Genomic DNA, 17,395 nt, shown 5'->3' on the forward strand with positions numbered 1-17,395 from the left:
GGAGTGAGCAGCCAGTAACAAGTAGGAGTAGAAGAAGAACGCCGTAATCTCAGTTCTCGCGCATGCGTCCTGGCGCTCCCGTGAACTCTCGTCAGAGGCCCACATTGAAGAACACTAATAGTTGGATAAAGTCGTTATTTTTGTTGTTTTTCCGCACAAAAAGTATTGTCGTCGCATGATAAACATAATGTAGAGCCACTGTAGTCACTTGGACTATTTTAACAATGTTTTTAATAACTATTCTGGGCCGACGAGTTTGAGTCCCTCTGAAAGCCTATGGAGGAGTGAGAAAGCTGTCAGATTTCATCAAAAATATCTTAATTTGTGATCCGAAGATAAATTAAGGTCTTACATGGTTGGAACAACATGAGGGTGAGTAATTACTGACAGAATTTTCATTTTTGTGTGAACTATCCCTTTAAAGCTACACTGTGTAGGATTTTCTCCCATCTAGCGGTGAAATTGTTTATGACTACCAGCTGAATATTAATTTCTAGCCCCTCCCATTCCGAGGGCGTTTTAACTCCTATGGTGGCCGTATTATTTCAAATCTGCCGGCAGTCGCGAGTAATCTCCCCCTCGCATTCGTCACGGTGCCACTGAGTGTAAAAACGCGAAATGCAAAGCTTGAATTTCCAGGTATGTCCCTCTTTGGCTAATGTATTTTCAAGATGGAGGCGCAACATGGCTGCCGCCATTCGAGCGACTCGCTCGTATGTATTCTAAATGGCAGATTCTACGCTTACAAGAATACTTGATTAGTTGGTAGAAGTAATTACACATTAATGAGCACATATTTTGAAAGAACAAAGTGTTTTTTGCTAAGAATCAACTTAAAAAATTACACAGTGTAGCTTTAAAGTTTGCCATTTGTGAAGGTTATCTTGAACAAAATGTAAGAATTATAACTTTTGTTAGTCACATCTTATTTTCTGCGATAATCCAAAAGCCAATAGAAAAATCCTTTTGGGTTTTAGTCGAGGGAACCAAGGTGATGCTAACTAGACCCCCCGTTTCATCATCCGCCAGAATCAGATTACATTTATTTATGTCATGACAACTGGTGTTTAGCATGGTAATGGATATAACAATGTTGATATATTTTGTTACTAATTGGGGGGAGTGTAACAATTTGGTCTTGGTGGAATAGATCTGCTACGTTGCTGTTGCTGCTGCTGCTGCGGCAGAGCAAGTACAGGACTTGCTACTGCCAATGCATACACAGACACACTGCTGTGAGTAAGCACTGCTGCTTCTGTACAATATAGCATACATGAATTACCCGTAGCAGATCTGCACAGGTGGAGCTGGGGAAGGTGGAGGGTTTCTGAAAGCATGCTGCACTGCAAACTAACCAAGTGTTTGAAGGTTGAGCAGCAAGCTCATTGGCTACTGATACAGCCTGAACCAATCAGCTGTGCCCTATAGAGGATGATGCCCTATAGACCTTTAGAAAAGTACAGTAACAGAACATCTTTCCTCAACAAGCCACATTATTTGAGATATCATTCATGTCCATAGCACAAACAGTGCATGAGGAAGTGTAACAATTATGATAATGGGTTTTGACCTTGCCTTAGTAAACACCGCTAATGAAAAAGTTTGCGTGTGTATTATTAAAGCCTACCACTTTGGTAGTAATGTGTGTGAGTACATCCACACTGGAAGCGGCCTGACAGATAATAAGACAAGTAGCTCTCATTCCCATAGCAACACAAACATGTCTTTCCCGAGAGCAACATTTTTTAATTATGCTCTTTATCTAAAGGACCTGTATATTTGAAGACAGAAATTAAAATTCATACCTCATTTCCTCATCAGCAGAAGTGTCATAATGACGGGCAAAATCTTCTCAACTAAACTAAACCCATGCCATTGTAGTGTGTTTGTTTGCGTTCATACCTCTTATCTCTTAAGTACTGTACACACACACACACACACACACACACACACACACACACACACACACACACACACACTGTTTTATGGGGACTTTCCATAGACATAATGATTTTTTGTACTGTACAAACTGTATATTATATCCCATAAACCTACCCATCACAGAAAAATGTCCAAAAACATCACTTGTTTGATTTATGATTCATATGATTTATAAGCAGTTTTCCTCACTGGGACCAAAATAAAATGTTTTTTGGTCCCTATAATGTGGGGAATACCACACACACACACACACACACACACACACACACACACACACTTAATACAGTGCTTATCTACCAGGCAAATGTCGTATGTGTGCTTTAGCCTAATTCAGCCTGAACAGATCTCTCTAATTCTCGTTATCATAAATAGTGTGCTTTCAAATCCACCCACAATAGCCTCTAGCCCAAGCATGGCTCTTCTTTTAAGCTTCCCAAACATTCTTTTAAACACCATATAATTTTGCTATTGACTTTCCTGGCCCTCCTCCGGGTGTGATCAAAGATTATGTTTAATCCTTTATCCAACACTACTATAACCACAAAACTAACTGGGATACCTCAGAAGAGAAGCCCCAGGAACCTTTGAACATGATCTTTTTAGGTCAAATAATAGTATGAATCTAATTCACCTTGTCCCTTTTAAAGCCGCTTTTGAGAACCCAACATTTACAAAGAGAAGTGGTGAATTCAATAAACAGTCACAGCATTTAAGCGCAAAACCCTTTATTTTATTCACAAACCACCTATGTGGCATTTAGTTTAACATAGCCTACCATTAACCACAAGTTTGGGGATGGTAAGATGATGTTGAAAGAAGTCTCTTATGCTCACCAAGGCTGCATTTATTTGATTAAAAATACAATAAAATCAATAATATTATGAAATATTATTACAATTTCAAATAGCTGTTTTCTATTGTTATATATTGTAAACTGTAATTTATTTCTGTGATAAAAGCTGAATTTTCAGCATCATTACTCCAGTCTTCAGTGTCACATGATCCTTCAGAAATCTGAAATCATTCTAATATGCTGATTTGATGCTCAAGAAACATTTTTAATTATTATTAATTATTGATTATTGAAAACAGCCGTGTAAAATAAATGCTGAATAAAAGCATTAATGTCTTTAAATGGGGATCATTTTGACAACGTTGTCGTCTGTACAAAGGAAAAACTTCCAATTGTAGAATAGAATCGGGCATTTATTAACTTTCCAATTGTAGGACATCATTGTCTTGTTAACCAACCCTGAGATCAGTCCTTGTCAGGCTTTGATGACTGTGAGTGATACTCTCCTTGCTCTTCTTGTATGGACCTATCTCTTCGTGATCACCGCAGTGACTGTATTATTCTCAGAATGGATTTCAACATATGTTTGACTTCTGTTTTCTGACTGATTGAAAGACATTATGAATATCAACCTTAGTTAGATTTGGTGTTAACCTGCAAAGACGGTTCATGGATTTACCTGAGAATTCAATTATGTTTAATATCGTTCAACAAGGACTATAAAAGTGACCTGTTGATACTGCCCTTAGTTAGTTTTGATGTCGTGTTGCAAAGACTGTCATGGTTTCTACCTGTGAATACTCCTTCTGAACTCCTGAGTTATGCTTTCTGCTGTGTGCCAATATCTGTGACCTATTTAACCTGCGGATAGTATGCTGTATCTTTTGTCAAGTGTGGCAATCATTTTTTTAACCCTTCATTGCTTACGGTGTTTACTGGACACGTATCCTTAGCTAAATGAAACGTGATCGCCTCTGTTATTTCCGTGTGTCTTTGCCAGCAAAGCAAATATTGCGTTGAGCAATGTCCCCATTATTGTTGTCTGTGTTGTGGAAGGCTGGGGATTTTTTGTGGTTGCAGCCTTTTGTGCCTTCAACCTTTGAAATTCTTGATATTGTACTTTATGGTGGCTTTTAAGGTGGTTGACGAGGTTTGTTGTGTTACCTTGCGACGTCTGTACGGAACAAGAGCACAGTTTGCATAGGACTCGTACCTGATCAACATCACTTTCACTGAACCCGAAATACTTCCAAACAATTACAATTACAAGTATGACCCCTTTTTGGGAACTAACGAACGCACTTCTTCACCTTCACCTTGTTGCTCTGCCATTATGTTTGTTTCAGCTGAATGACTGTAAGCTTATCGCGTGACGCCAACTTCTGCAAGCCATGAGAGCGCGCTTGAAATCTAAACACCGTCATGTGACGCACCGTCACCGAGACATGTGACGCAGTTGATCATCCGTACACTCTCAACCCATAAGAAAAACAAACGATTTGCAACCTTACAATGTTTGTTTTGTGCTTGGTATTTACATATTGATATCACGACGATTATGGTTAATTAATCGTGGGAGACAGATATCGTTATCACGATTAAAATACGATTAATCGTGCAGCCCTAGCGGATACTTACCTGAGTTAAGCTGGAGGTTGATGTCCTCCTGTTAATGCAGCTTTCTGTTATAAGTGGATGGCATACTGAAAAGACTGTGATAATCACTATCTGTTATACTTATATGAGTTAGGCTATGTTTCACGGCCCCGTTTCTAGACTGTGAATATCCCATCCTGTGAAGACGACCAGTGTTATCTGCAGCATAAGACTGTTATCATACACTTAAACAAGTGATCAGTTGACTTAACTTAAAAAAAGTGAGGAAACATGTTGCTTTAAAATTATTAAGTAAATAAACTTCATGCGTAATTGAAAAAATTAAGTTATGTGGAATTGGCCACCCAACACCCTGTCGCCGGTTTGTAGTTTGTCTCTCCTCATGATCACTGTTGGTAAATTCTCACCACTGCTGACCAGGAGAAACACACAAGACTTGCCGTTTCAGAGACACACTGACACGGTCGGCTTGCCATAACAATTTGGCTCTTTGTCAATGTCGCTCAGATCTTTATTCCTGCCCATTGTTCCTGCATCCGTTGATTATGAGAACTAATTGTTTGCTTACCATCTAATCTACCCAGACCTTAGTATGTGGCTGTGTTAGGAGATGATCAACGATATTTGTTTCACCTTTGACTGGTCATAATGTTTTGGCTCATCACTGTATATGTATATATACATATACAAGTTTAAGTCATTTTCATTCTGCAGAAGAAGAACAGGGACATTTATAAACAAAACAAATAGGTCAATTAAGATTTGATGTAGTAGCCTTGGCCAGCAGCCTCAGCCCCCCTGTAGCTACCCTGGTTAACAGGGTCATCTGTGAGGAGAAGAGGAAAAAGAGCAAATCAGCCGCTTCTACAGCTCAGATGTGAAAAGGGGCAGATAGCAGGACTTGTGACATTTAATTAGCGCGTTGTCTGGTCTCAGACCCGCCCTTCCTCCCCCTCCTCTTCACTCTCCCAGCGTTCTGTACCCCTCCCACACACTTCTGTGGAGAGTCGCAGGGCCGCTGTGATGGAGGACACGAATAATTGTGAACGAGAGGAGTGTGCAAGTGAAAGAGTCTGCCCTCCATATACCCAGAGAGAGAGAGAGAGAGAGAGAGAGAATTTAGCAGAAAAGAGTGTGTGTGTGTGTGTGTGTGTGTGTGTATGCGCGTGTGTGTGTGTGTATGTGTGTGTGTGTGTGTGTGTGTGTCTGTGTGTGTGTGTGATTCTTAAAGGGATAGTTCCCCCAAACTTGAAAATTCTGTCATTATTTTCAGGATTGTATTCCTAAATTTGAATAGCGTTACCAAACATGATATAGAATTCTAATTTATATTCGAATTTAACAAAGTAGAATATATGTGTGTGTACTATATATATACACTCACCTAAAGGATTATTAGGAACACCATACTAATACTGTGTTTGACCCCCTTTCACCTTCAGAACTGCCTTAATTCTACGTGGCATTGATTCAACAAGGTGCTGAAAGCATTCTTTAGAAATGTTGGCCCATATTGATAGGATAGCATCTTGCAGTTGATGGAGATTTGTGGGATGCACATCCAGGGCACGAAGCTCCCGTTCCACCACATCCCAAAGATGCTCTATTGGGTTGAGATCTGGTGACTGTGGGGGCCATTTTAGTACAGTGAACTCATTGTCATTTTCAAGAAACCAATTTGAAATGATTCGAGCTTTGTGACATGGTGCATTATCCTGCTGGAAGTAGCCATCAGAGGATGGGTACATGGTGGTCATAAAGGGATGGACATGGTCAGAAACAATGCTCAGGTAGGCTGTGGCATTTAAGCGATGCCCAATTGGCACTAAGGGGCCTAAAGTGTGCCAAGAAAACATTCCCCACACCATTACACCACCACCACCAGCCTGCACAGTGGTAACAAGGCATGATGGATCCATGTTCTCATTCTGTTTACGCCAAATTCTGACTCTACCATCTGAATGTCTCAACAGAAATCGAGACTCATCAGATCAGGCAACATTTTTCCAGTCTTCAACTGTCCAATTTTGGTGAGCTCGTACAAATTGTAGCCTCTTTTTCCTATTTGTAGTGGAGATGAGTGGTACCCGGTGGGGTCTTCTGCTGTTGTAGCCCATCCGCCTCAAGGTTGTGGGTGTTTTGGCTTCACAAATGCTTTGCTGCATACCTCGTTTGTAACGAGTGGTTATTTCAGTCAAAGTTGCTCTTCTATCAGCTTGAATCAGTCGGCCCATTCTCCTCTGACCTCTAGCATCAACAAGGCATTTTCGCCCACAGGACTGCCGCATACTGGATGTTTTTCCCTTTTCACACCATTCTTTGTAAACCCTAGAAATGGTTGTGCGTGAAAATCCCAGTAACTGAGCAGATTGTGAAATACTCAGACCGGCCCGTCTGGCACCAACACCCATGCTACGCTCAAAATTGCTTAAATCACCTTTCTTTCCCATTCTGACATTCAGTTTGGAGTTCAGGACATTGTCTTGACCAGGACCACACCCCTAAATGCATTGAAGCAACTGCCATGTGATTGGTTGATTAGATAATTGCATTTAGGTGAGTGTATATATATATATATATATATATATATATATATATATATATATATATATATGTGTGTGTGTGTGTGTGTGTGTGTGTGTGTGTGTGTTTAGCTTGATAAACATCTTGATTTGAAGCTTGATCTGTCATTGTATAGACACAAGTTGTGTGAAAAAATTAAATAAAAATCCTCTTGTGTTCTACTGATAACAGCATATGGGTTTTGGAATGACATGAGGTTGAGCGAATGAGAGAATTTTCCTTTTTAGGTGACCTATCCCTTTAACTCAAGGAGTGTGTCCTCCTAGCGCCGTGTCAAAGAAATGGTTGATTAATGGCTGATTTACTCTAGTGTGTGAGAGGCCTTTATCACTCTCATTTACACACACTCACACACACACACACACACACACACACACACACACACACACTGCAGACAATTTGTCTGAAGCCACTTTGTAAGTGTCCTTATTATATAGTTGCTTAGCAGCCATAAGCCAGCGGGCCTCTATGGAGAATTAGTGTGTAATTATCTGCCGTTTGCTCAATGTTTTGACCTTGCCACCGCTAGTATGGATTTACAGCAACCTTCTGTGACCTCCACCAACCAGAAAGCCAACACATGCTATCATCTTCTGTTCTCCTGGGACTCGCATGAAATAAGCAATGGCACTAATTTGTACGCACAATGCATCTGCAATTGACTGTGTCTCTAAATGTTCGTTCAGCCTCACTAACGTCTGGAACATATGGAGAGCTGCCATGTTGACTGGTGTTGAAGGGAGTTTCTAAGCCAATCATTAATCTGAAGTAAGGTTAATGGTTCTTCTTTGATAAAATCAAGGTGTTTTAAGTAGGAGAGGATAAGATTGGAATTCCATAGAAACTACCATGAAATCATTGACTTGCATCACTTTCCTGGTCTTATTTTTCAGTGCATGATATTTAAAAGTAAAACAGGTTTATACGTTTTTTTATATCTTTCCTTTCCATTATTTTCTCCATGCTTGCGCGGGTATATAGGAATTTTATTCGATGGCTGTTGTAGAAATGCAGTATTTCTAAAATCTTGATAAAAGTAATTTAATGATGATTAATGTTAATCTAATAAAGTTAACAGCAAGTAATAATAGCATATAATGACAGATGTGAGAAAAAAGTTATGGATATGGATAAAAGCATACAGTATATATATATATTGCTACAATTTATCACAATAAGTCCATACAATATGCTATGAAATCACATGCAAATGACATCTCATTATGTAAATAACATTGTTAAATTGTGAATGTTCTTTCATGTTTATATTTTCTCAGGTTCCTCCTACAATGAGAAATCAGAGAGCAAGAAGAAAGGGCGTCCTCGTGTGGAGGTGCAGGAGCTGCGCATTATTCCTGTGAGTAAAGCTGTAAAATATCCATTTTGGCTGTTGATGAAGGAATGAAGCTACGCCAGATTGGGATTTTGGGTGTTTTTTTTGTGTCATGGAGTAAAGGGACTTTCCAAACTATTTCCAACTGTTGTATTTGGAGGAAGAACATCTCACAGGGGGCTGTGTGTATGTGAATTGATTGCTAATAGTTTCTAATGCCTATGTGTGTGTGTGTGTGTGTGTGTGTGTTTCCTGGACGTAGGCCCATATGATGGTTCAGTGGAAAGAGGAGTTTAAGAGTCGTTCCAGGGTGAAATGTCCAAGCTCAGGCTGCTGGTTGGAATTCCCCAGTATTTACGGACTTAAATATCACTATCAGCGATGCCAAGGGGTAAGAACTAAAATCCAAAGTACACATTCTTACACTGCAAAACCAATGTATGCTACCTACTCTCATTCATTAATAGTTATGTAAAAAACTATTTATTTAAAATCAGTTGGTTGTTTGAACGGCTACTCAACTAGTCAGTCAATCATAAGAAGCCCTTTAAAATGAGGCTTGTTTTAGGTAAAGGTAATTGTTTTGAAGTTGGCAAATCTGATGAATTTAGAGACACAACTTATTTGAGGGTTTAAGCATGCTAAGCACAGCACACTAAAAACTTTCAAAAACATTGTGAGGAGTCTTTAAATTGATCCCATTTACAAATATATTAGAAATATTTTACACCTAAAATATATACACTATATTTCATGATCTGTAAGATTCTTGTGCTCACTATTTATATGACCTTTATGTGCTCGAAAATAAAGTAAAAAACAGTAATATTATTAAATATTTTTTTATTTAAAATAACTGGTTGCTATTTGAAAATATTTTAAAATGTAATTTATTCCTGATGCAAAGCTGAATTATTAGCATCATTACTCCAGTCTTCAAGTGTCACATTTGATGCTCAAGAGACATTTATTATTATCATCATAATGGTTGAAGACAATTGTGCTGCTTAATATTTTCATGAAAACTGTGATATATCTTTTACATGATTATTTAAAGAATAGAAAGTTAAAGAACAGCATTTATTTGCAATAGAAATCTTTTGTAACATCATAAATGTCTTTACTGTCCCTTTTGATAAAAGTATATAAAGTATAATAAAAACATATAATAAACAATTATATATATATATAATATACTGTGTATATACAATTATAACATAATATAATTAATATAAAAAACATAAAAGTCAAACTACTTGACTTCACTTGTCAATGACAGGTTAACTAGTCAACTATCTTGACCAATACCTACTTTAGTAACTTTGGAAAGACCCACTGTCATTTTAACTTGGATCCGAGACCTATAGCACTTGAACTTACTTTTTTTTGTGTGTGTGTGTGTGTGTGTGTGTCCCTCTCTCGTTCAGGCGACCATAGCAGAGAAGCTGAGTCACAGATGCCCGTACTGTGAGGCTGTATTTGCCACCAAGGTGCGTCTTCAGAAGCACAAGCTGTGGAATCATCCAGAAAGAGTCACATTGGAAACCAGATCCGATCCCAAGTCCGAACCCAAACAGCAGAAAACCCCTGTGAAGGGGAATGCCAAAAAAAGGTCTGAAAGCTCAATACCCTTTTCCAACTTGCCACTTTTAATTGCGCATGAATCATTTCTGCAGCAAATTTGAATGAGCTTTTTTAAATATTTGACACAGCAAAAAATCGCTTCAGGACATGACTTGTTTTCCACACTGCCATCATTAAGCTCCAGATGAAGTCCTCATGTGTTACTATGGTACCAGTCCTCTGCGGATTGACTTTAATAGCCTGTGTTCCCTGTGCTCCCTCTCAGGCCCATGGAGAACAGCCCTCCATCACCCGTATTTTTCAAGGTGAAGAAGACCCAGGAGGTGTCGCAGCTCTTACAGAATGGGGAATGCGCCCCCCAGAGGCCGGACAGGAGACAGCGGCACAGCTCCCAGCAGCAGGGGACGTCTTTAGATACCGGGGACAGTGACAGCGAGGAGGATAGTCTGCCCCCACCCTTCCCTGAGGAGGACCCCGAGAGAATGAAGCACAGTAAGATTGCTACACACTAAGATTCATGATGTGCATGAAAGCACCCCAAACACCTGTCCATGGACATGGGAATGTCATGATATTCTTTGGAGTACCACATGTAATACCATAAAATATGAATGTGGTAATTGTTCAGTACCAATAACTATATGACTCTTAGTTAAGGCCAGTGTGAGAGAGTTTTGGGCCGGTTGCATCATGTACAAACATATTTTTGCCTTGTAAACGTAAACATTTGTTTTTCTGTGACTTATGGATATGAATTCTGCTTTTCAACTCTTTTCAACTTTTGCACTTTTTGAGTCACCAGAGATTCTGTTATTGTTGAGCGGAAAATAATACTTACAATATTACATAACTCGGGTCGTTAGCAACCCTATACAGTTTTTACAAAACATTAATTAGAAAACAGACATCCTTTTATAATTTTTCTTTTTCTTGGAAGTTAATGAACTAATGACAAGTTCGAAATTCGAAATTCGTTTTGTGATATTTGTGATAATGACTTAATATAAAAAGAAACATCATACTGTGTATGTGTAAAATGAAATATTAAATAAGCGAAAAATTATACATTTAAAATGATACATGTGAATATGAAATTATACATTTAAATAAAATTTTACGTTTTCTTTATTCATTATTTTTTGTGTTGTTGAATGAAAAAAATATACATTTAAAATTATAAATTTAAATTAAATTGTTACAAGTGAAAATGTGGGCATAAAAGTTACATTCTTTAAGGTCTTTACAAAAACAACACTTTATACTGTGTATGTGTAGAAATGTATAATAAATATATTTTTAAAATAATTACAATTATATTAAATATAATATTTTTCATTCAATTCAAATCTAATTTTTTTTGTTTATAAGTATATGTGTTGTTGCCAGTGAAAATGTGGGCAAAAAGTTTACATTCTTTAAGTTCTTTACCAAAAAGAAACACTTTATACTGTGTAGATATATATAATGAATAATGTTTCTAAAATAATTTTAAATAGATTTTAAATAATAAATTTAAAAAATAATGCATTAAAATGTTTAATATAAAATCATGTAAATATACAATTTTTTATTAAATTTTATTTATAATTTTTTGTGTAGCTGGCAGTTAAAATGTGTGCATTTGTATGAGCAATGACATTTTAATTTCCCTTGCAAATGCAGTTTCACTCTGAGCAATACAACTTGCCTTTTGGGTGATTCTGCAAACAGAGGTTATGTTGGTAATACATAACCAGAAGTTCCACCATCCAGAAAAGTAGTTCCACTCAAAAAGATGAAGCTCCCAATACTTCAATCTGTACTGCAATTTCCAGGGTTTGAACAGTTCTCTATAACAGTTCTCATGAACACGTCCCAGAATGCCCTACATCATTAGGAAATGGTGGCCTGGCCCTTTAAGCAGCAGTGTGTAAGTGCTCTGTGTGAGATCCGAGGGCTGCTGGCCATTAAGTCTCTCTGGTACCTGGTGGCGCTGCTGTCTCTGTCTCTGCCTGGCAGAGACGCTGTGTGTCGAGACGTCGACGTGGCTCATGCTGCGAGTCCGCTATTTATGGCCTTTGTTTGGGTACACGATCCCTTCGTTTGTTGTTCCATGCTAGAGCCGGGGGCGAGGACAGTGTGTGTGCATCTGTCTGAAACGTCAAGAAAAAAGCACTAGAGCAGCTGTGTTTGTGCTACATAAGTTGACAATCAAAGGCTATGCTAACACACAGAAATAGATATCCGATCTCTGCTCCCATCACTGGTTCATGAAGCTGTGTCAGGTTCTCCACTGGAGGAACCACAGCATGTGGAACAGCAGGTGCTCATTCGCCTTTGGTGCGCTGAAGTTTGAGCATCATTAATGAGACTGTAACTCACAACAGTTGCTCATAAATGTTCAGCACTGCATTTTGTCATAGAGCAACCATGAATGTAGCTCTTCGCCATGTTATTGAGATGTTTGACCTCTTGTTGTTGTTCTTCTCCATTTGAGCCAGGGAGGAAGCAGAAAACTCCAAAGAAGTTCACTGGGGAACAGCCGTCTATTTCAGGAACATTCGGTTTGAAAGGTAACACGCACACACACACACACACACACACACACACTCGTACATCTATCTTTATGAGGACATTCATTGACAGTGCAATCTCTAGCCGCTTACCCTAACCTTACCCATCACAACTAAGTGCCTAACCTGAACCCTGACCCTAAACCTACCCTTAACCTAATTATAACCTTATCCCTAAAACCAAGTCTTGACCCTCAAACAGGCCTTTAAAGGGGTCTCAGAAAGTGAGGACCGGCCAAAATGTCCTCACTTTACTCTCTTTGTCCTTACTCCAATGGTCTAAAACTCAAACTGGTCCTCACAAAGATAGTTGTACAAGTACACACACACACACAGACACACAAACACACACACACACACACACACACCTCCAATAAATTCTGTTGTTCTTAAAGTCTGAATTCCGTATTCTTAAAGATAATTATTATTTACTATAGACCAATGTTGGGTTTAATGCATTGCTAAGTAATTAATTACTGTACTATTTCTGTGATTTAATTACAGTTACTTCTGATGTAATTGCATAGACAATAGAACAATTCTATTTAAAACAATAGTGGCTTAAAGCAATAAAATTTAACGTCTAATGTTAAAATGTATATTTTTAATGTAACCTTCTCCCTTTAAATACTATGGTCAGTTTAAGAAAAATGTATGCAATTTTATATTATTTATTTAAAAATAATTAAAAGAGCAGTTTCATGTCTGTCCTTGTTTTGTTCATCTGGTCGAGGTTGATATGGGATTATTTAGAAAGTAATTAGTAATAAGTAATGCAATACTTTTTAGAGAGAGAGTAATTAGTAAAGTAATATAATTACATTGTTGAAGATGTAATTTGTTGCTAGTAATTTATAACTTTTTTAGAGCAACTAAAACATTGCTATAGACTAACTTTAATCCTTTACTTTTTGGCATTTTATATGTGAAAAATATTATTTTGTCCCTTAATGAACCTCCACGGTAAGTTACTAAAACCTGACACACACACATACACCCTCTTCCTATCCTCACATCTGTTCCAGTAAATAACATTTTTTATTAAGGGTCAATATTTGCCCTCAGGAGTCAGGATTTGATTTTGAGAGGGATTTATGAGGGCACATTTTTGTAGCCATAAAAATATAAAACTGAATCAGTCAGTGAACAAGTATGGCAGTTAAAACCAAAAAATCAATCAACATCAACAAGAAAAACATCTGTTAATATTTTATAACAGTATTACTAAACCCACTTACTTAGCCCAGAGGTGTAACTGCACCACAAGACCTAATAAGCCTAGAGGCGGAGCTGCATCTTGGGGCCCACTGAGCCCAGAGGTGGAGCTGCACCACAAGACCTAATAAGCCTAGAGGCGGAGCTGCATCTTGGGGCCCACTGAGCCCAGAGGTGGAGCTGCACCACAAGACCTACTAAGCCTAGAGGCGGAGCTGCATCTTGGGGCCCACTGAACCCAGAGGTGGAGCTGCACCACATGACCTACTAAGCCTAGAGGCGGAGCTGCATCTTGGGGCCCACTGAGCCCAGAGGTGGAGCTGCACCACAAGACCTACTAAGCCTAGAGGCGGAGCTGCATCTTGGGGCCCACTGAGCCCAGAGGTGGAGCTGCACCACAAGACCTACTAAGCCTAGAGGCGGAGCTGCATCTTGGGGCCCACTGAGCCCAGAGGTGCAGCTGTACCACAAGGCCCAGTGGGACTGTACATACATGATAGATGTTTAAATCAGACCTTGCTTGATGCTCAATGACACGCCTTGCAGAGAATCTTTCTCAATTTTTAAGGGTTTTGGTATTGAACCAGTCCATCTTCAGACCCAAAAATGTTGAAATTCACCATGGATTTAAACGTAATTGTGTTTTTCAGGTTCTAAGCTCATATTTTATGTGATATTAGTAACTCTTCTAGGCCTAAAACACTTTACAGTAAGGTACATTGTTACAGGTCCCAGGCAGTCGGGAGGACTGTAAGCAGTTTAAAAACTTAACAGTAAATGAGAGAGAGAGAGAGAGAGAGAGACAATAGTTAGTGGTTGCTTAAAGGTCCCCTTTGTTGTCTTTTAATCAATATTGTACTTCAGAGTCATTAAGACACTTTGAATCACAGGATTCATAAATACGTTGAAATACATATAACATACAGATACTTAAATCAAATCACAATAAATAAGTAAATAAATAAATCAAGAAACCTTAACCATATGTACAGACATGCTCTAGCCTAATTCACACAACTGTCTGAACTCGTAAGTATACACGAATGGACTTCTTTATGACAAAAGCATGTATGTATATGATATATATATGACATTAAAACATGTAAATAAACATTTGATACGAAAATTAATGAATTTAATAACTAACCTTAACAGTAAATGAGAGAGAGAGAGACAATAGTTAGTGGTTGCTTAAAAGTCCTCTTTGTTGTCTGAGGATGCACCACAATCGTCACGGCAACTCCACTCTCTCAACTGTCAACCAGAATTCGGAAGATGCAGCTGAGCTGCCCAATGTAAACTCACTACAATAATAAAACTTGTATATACAAGTAAACTGAAATAGACATGTGTAGGTAATAAAAGAAAGAAATATATACAAACAATCCAATATCCCTGTGACCCAACTAAATTCAGGGTGGTCACAACATTTTTCTACAAAAAGGTTATATGTTTATAATATGTTGGTTAATGCTTTAATGTGAACTAACGTTAACAATGAACATACATTTTACAGTGTTTATTAATCTTTGTTAACGTTAAATGATAAAAAAAATACAACTGTTAACAAATGGAACGTTATTGTAAAGTGTTACCAGAATAACACATATTACAAGTTAAATGATAGCAGAATTAACAGTATTACAGCGGCATTTTATGCACTTATTATTTTAGTCTCTCCTGCATTTTTGCCTGCGCTGTCATTAATTTCTTCAGAGAAGTCAAACTCTTACATTAAGGGATGTAAAGTACAGTAAGTGTCTCTTAAGTGACATACTAGATTGCCATGACCTCTTCTTTTCACGACTGACTGCCTCACTGTGGCGTTTGTTGTCAGAGGTTTGTTAAATCTGAAGTAAATCTGTCAGACATTGACTTTCAGAATTTAGTCCAGGCCTCCATTAAATAAATACTCCTTGATATTTTAGTGGTATTTTTTTACTGCTGTGTGTTTATAATTATCAACCTTATACTCTTTTATAATAATTACCCCTGTTGGTGCTAATAGGGGGTCTATAAGGTCTATTCTAGAAGTGTTTCATTTCCTGTTAAAGTTATAATGGTACATGTGCAAGAAACATTGCACCACAAGACAACAAGGCTCTTTGACCACCAGGGGAATTTGAGTTTCATTTGTTCTTTGTGTACTTTTTTGTGGTATTTTTTGTGACTTGTGAGGTCTCTGCTTTCCCTGAATGTAATTTGTAATGTGCTGTACAGGAATGAATAAGGTGGAGGAGAAGTTAAAAGCAGGTCGGATGAAGAGGGCGGAAGGGACTCTGTTCACCGAGGAGTCACAGAGAAAGCAGTCGGTTCAAGCTCACTCCAGAAAAGAACCTGCTGCCATCAGTTCAGGTCTGTCTCTCTCTCTCTCTCTCTGCAGTGCAAAATAACTCATATAAAGCAAAATTACAATAAATATAAAACAATAACATTTTCACAATATTACTGTTTTCACTGTATTTTTAATCTTACCGGCCCTAAACCATTGAACTATAGTGTAGCTTACATTATTGTGATCTTAAATGTGTTTTATCTTAATGTCTCTGTCTCAGTGCCCCCTGCTGAAGCCCAGTGGCAGAACACCATCTCTGAGAGAGGGGAAGTGGTCTGTCCCACCTGCTCTGTTGTCACTCGCAAGACCGTCCCCGGTCTTAAGAAGCACATGGAGATCTGTCAGAAGGTTAGGACTCACTCTGGACACCTGGACAACACAAACGTAGCCTTAGACGGCTCATTTTACAAATGACTCTCAACATTCCCAATGGAACAATTAGTTTAACACTTAAAACGCATACCTGGGGTCTATAGCGAACCGTTACGCCATTTACTACCCTCCCCCTCATTCATTTTTGAAAGTTAGAAATCAACCTTCTTAGTATTCCTCCATCTATTCATTATAAACAATATAACAAGAAAAAGACAAATTATAAAAGAATGCCTGTTTTCTAATTAATGTTTTATATTGGGTCGCTAGCGACCCGAGTTATGTAATAGTGTAAGTATATTTTTTCTGCGCAACAATATTGAATCTCTGATGACTGCAATTCACTTTTATTCCTCAAGGTGGCAATGTCTAATACACAATGATGAAGTGATGTTTCACTCATAGTTACCACAGGCAGAAAACAAAAGAATAGGAAGAATCATCAGCAAAGCTTGAAATGACTCAGTGATTTACTGTAGATCAAGTACTGAACTCAATCAAATATCAGGGCGTTTTCACAACTGGTTTGTTTGGAGCGTTTGTTTGGGATCCTGCTAAAGATAAAGCCACAGATAAAGCCACAATAAGCTTCTGGAGTGAATTTTTTTCATTCATCTTGATGGATGACTCAGAGGAAACTCTGACCTATAAGAGGACAGCTTTACTCACATGTGACTTACAGAAAAACATTTTGGTACGCTTTAAAATGTTGCCTTATGAAGGTGAACCGAACAAGAAGAAGAAAACGCAACATTATAACAAATTAAGTCCCTTTTTCAGAACAAAGCAAACGATCTACAGGTCTGAAAACGGCCTTAGTGTCACTGTCACTTGATGGTGGGTCTGGTGAAGAAGCTGTCAAGAGGCGATCAAAATATTGATTTTGAAGACGTCGAAAACTATAGATTTGAGAATATGTTTGAAATGGCGAATATGAGCCAGATGCTGAATGTATTGGGAAATGAGCTGTGATGGTATGAAACATCTGCTCAAACTAAACCCTTCCAAGCTCCAAAAGTGAACAAAATATGATTTTTCTTTAGTATAGTTAGAAATTTTGTAATTGTAAA

General features: G+C 38.2%; 1 protein-coding gene across 1 annotated transcript in view; it reads left to right on the forward strand.

Annotated features, from left to right (window-relative positions):
* Positions 1–17,395, forward strand: part of znf512b (zinc finger protein 512B) — a 71,419-nt gene that overhangs the window by 28,381 nt on the left and 25,643 nt on the right. The window contains exons 3-9 of the mRNA XM_084099454.1: positions 8,212–8,291; positions 8,530–8,658; positions 9,695–9,879; positions 10,117–10,343; positions 12,332–12,403; positions 15,839–15,973; positions 16,174–16,301. Coding sequence (XP_083955580.1) covers positions 8,212–8,291; positions 8,530–8,658; positions 9,695–9,879; positions 10,117–10,343; positions 12,332–12,403; positions 15,839–15,973; positions 16,174–16,301 — 956 coding nt within the window. The remainder of the gene's footprint in view (positions 1–8,211; positions 8,292–8,529; positions 8,659–9,694; positions 9,880–10,116; positions 10,344–12,331; positions 12,404–15,838; positions 15,974–16,173; positions 16,302–17,395) is intronic.

Source organism: Abramis brama (assembly GCF_963993115.1).
Source record: "Abramis brama genome assembly, chromosome: 22".
Classification (NCBI taxonomy): Eukaryota; Metazoa; Chordata; class Actinopteri; order Cypriniformes; family Leuciscidae; genus Abramis; species Abramis brama.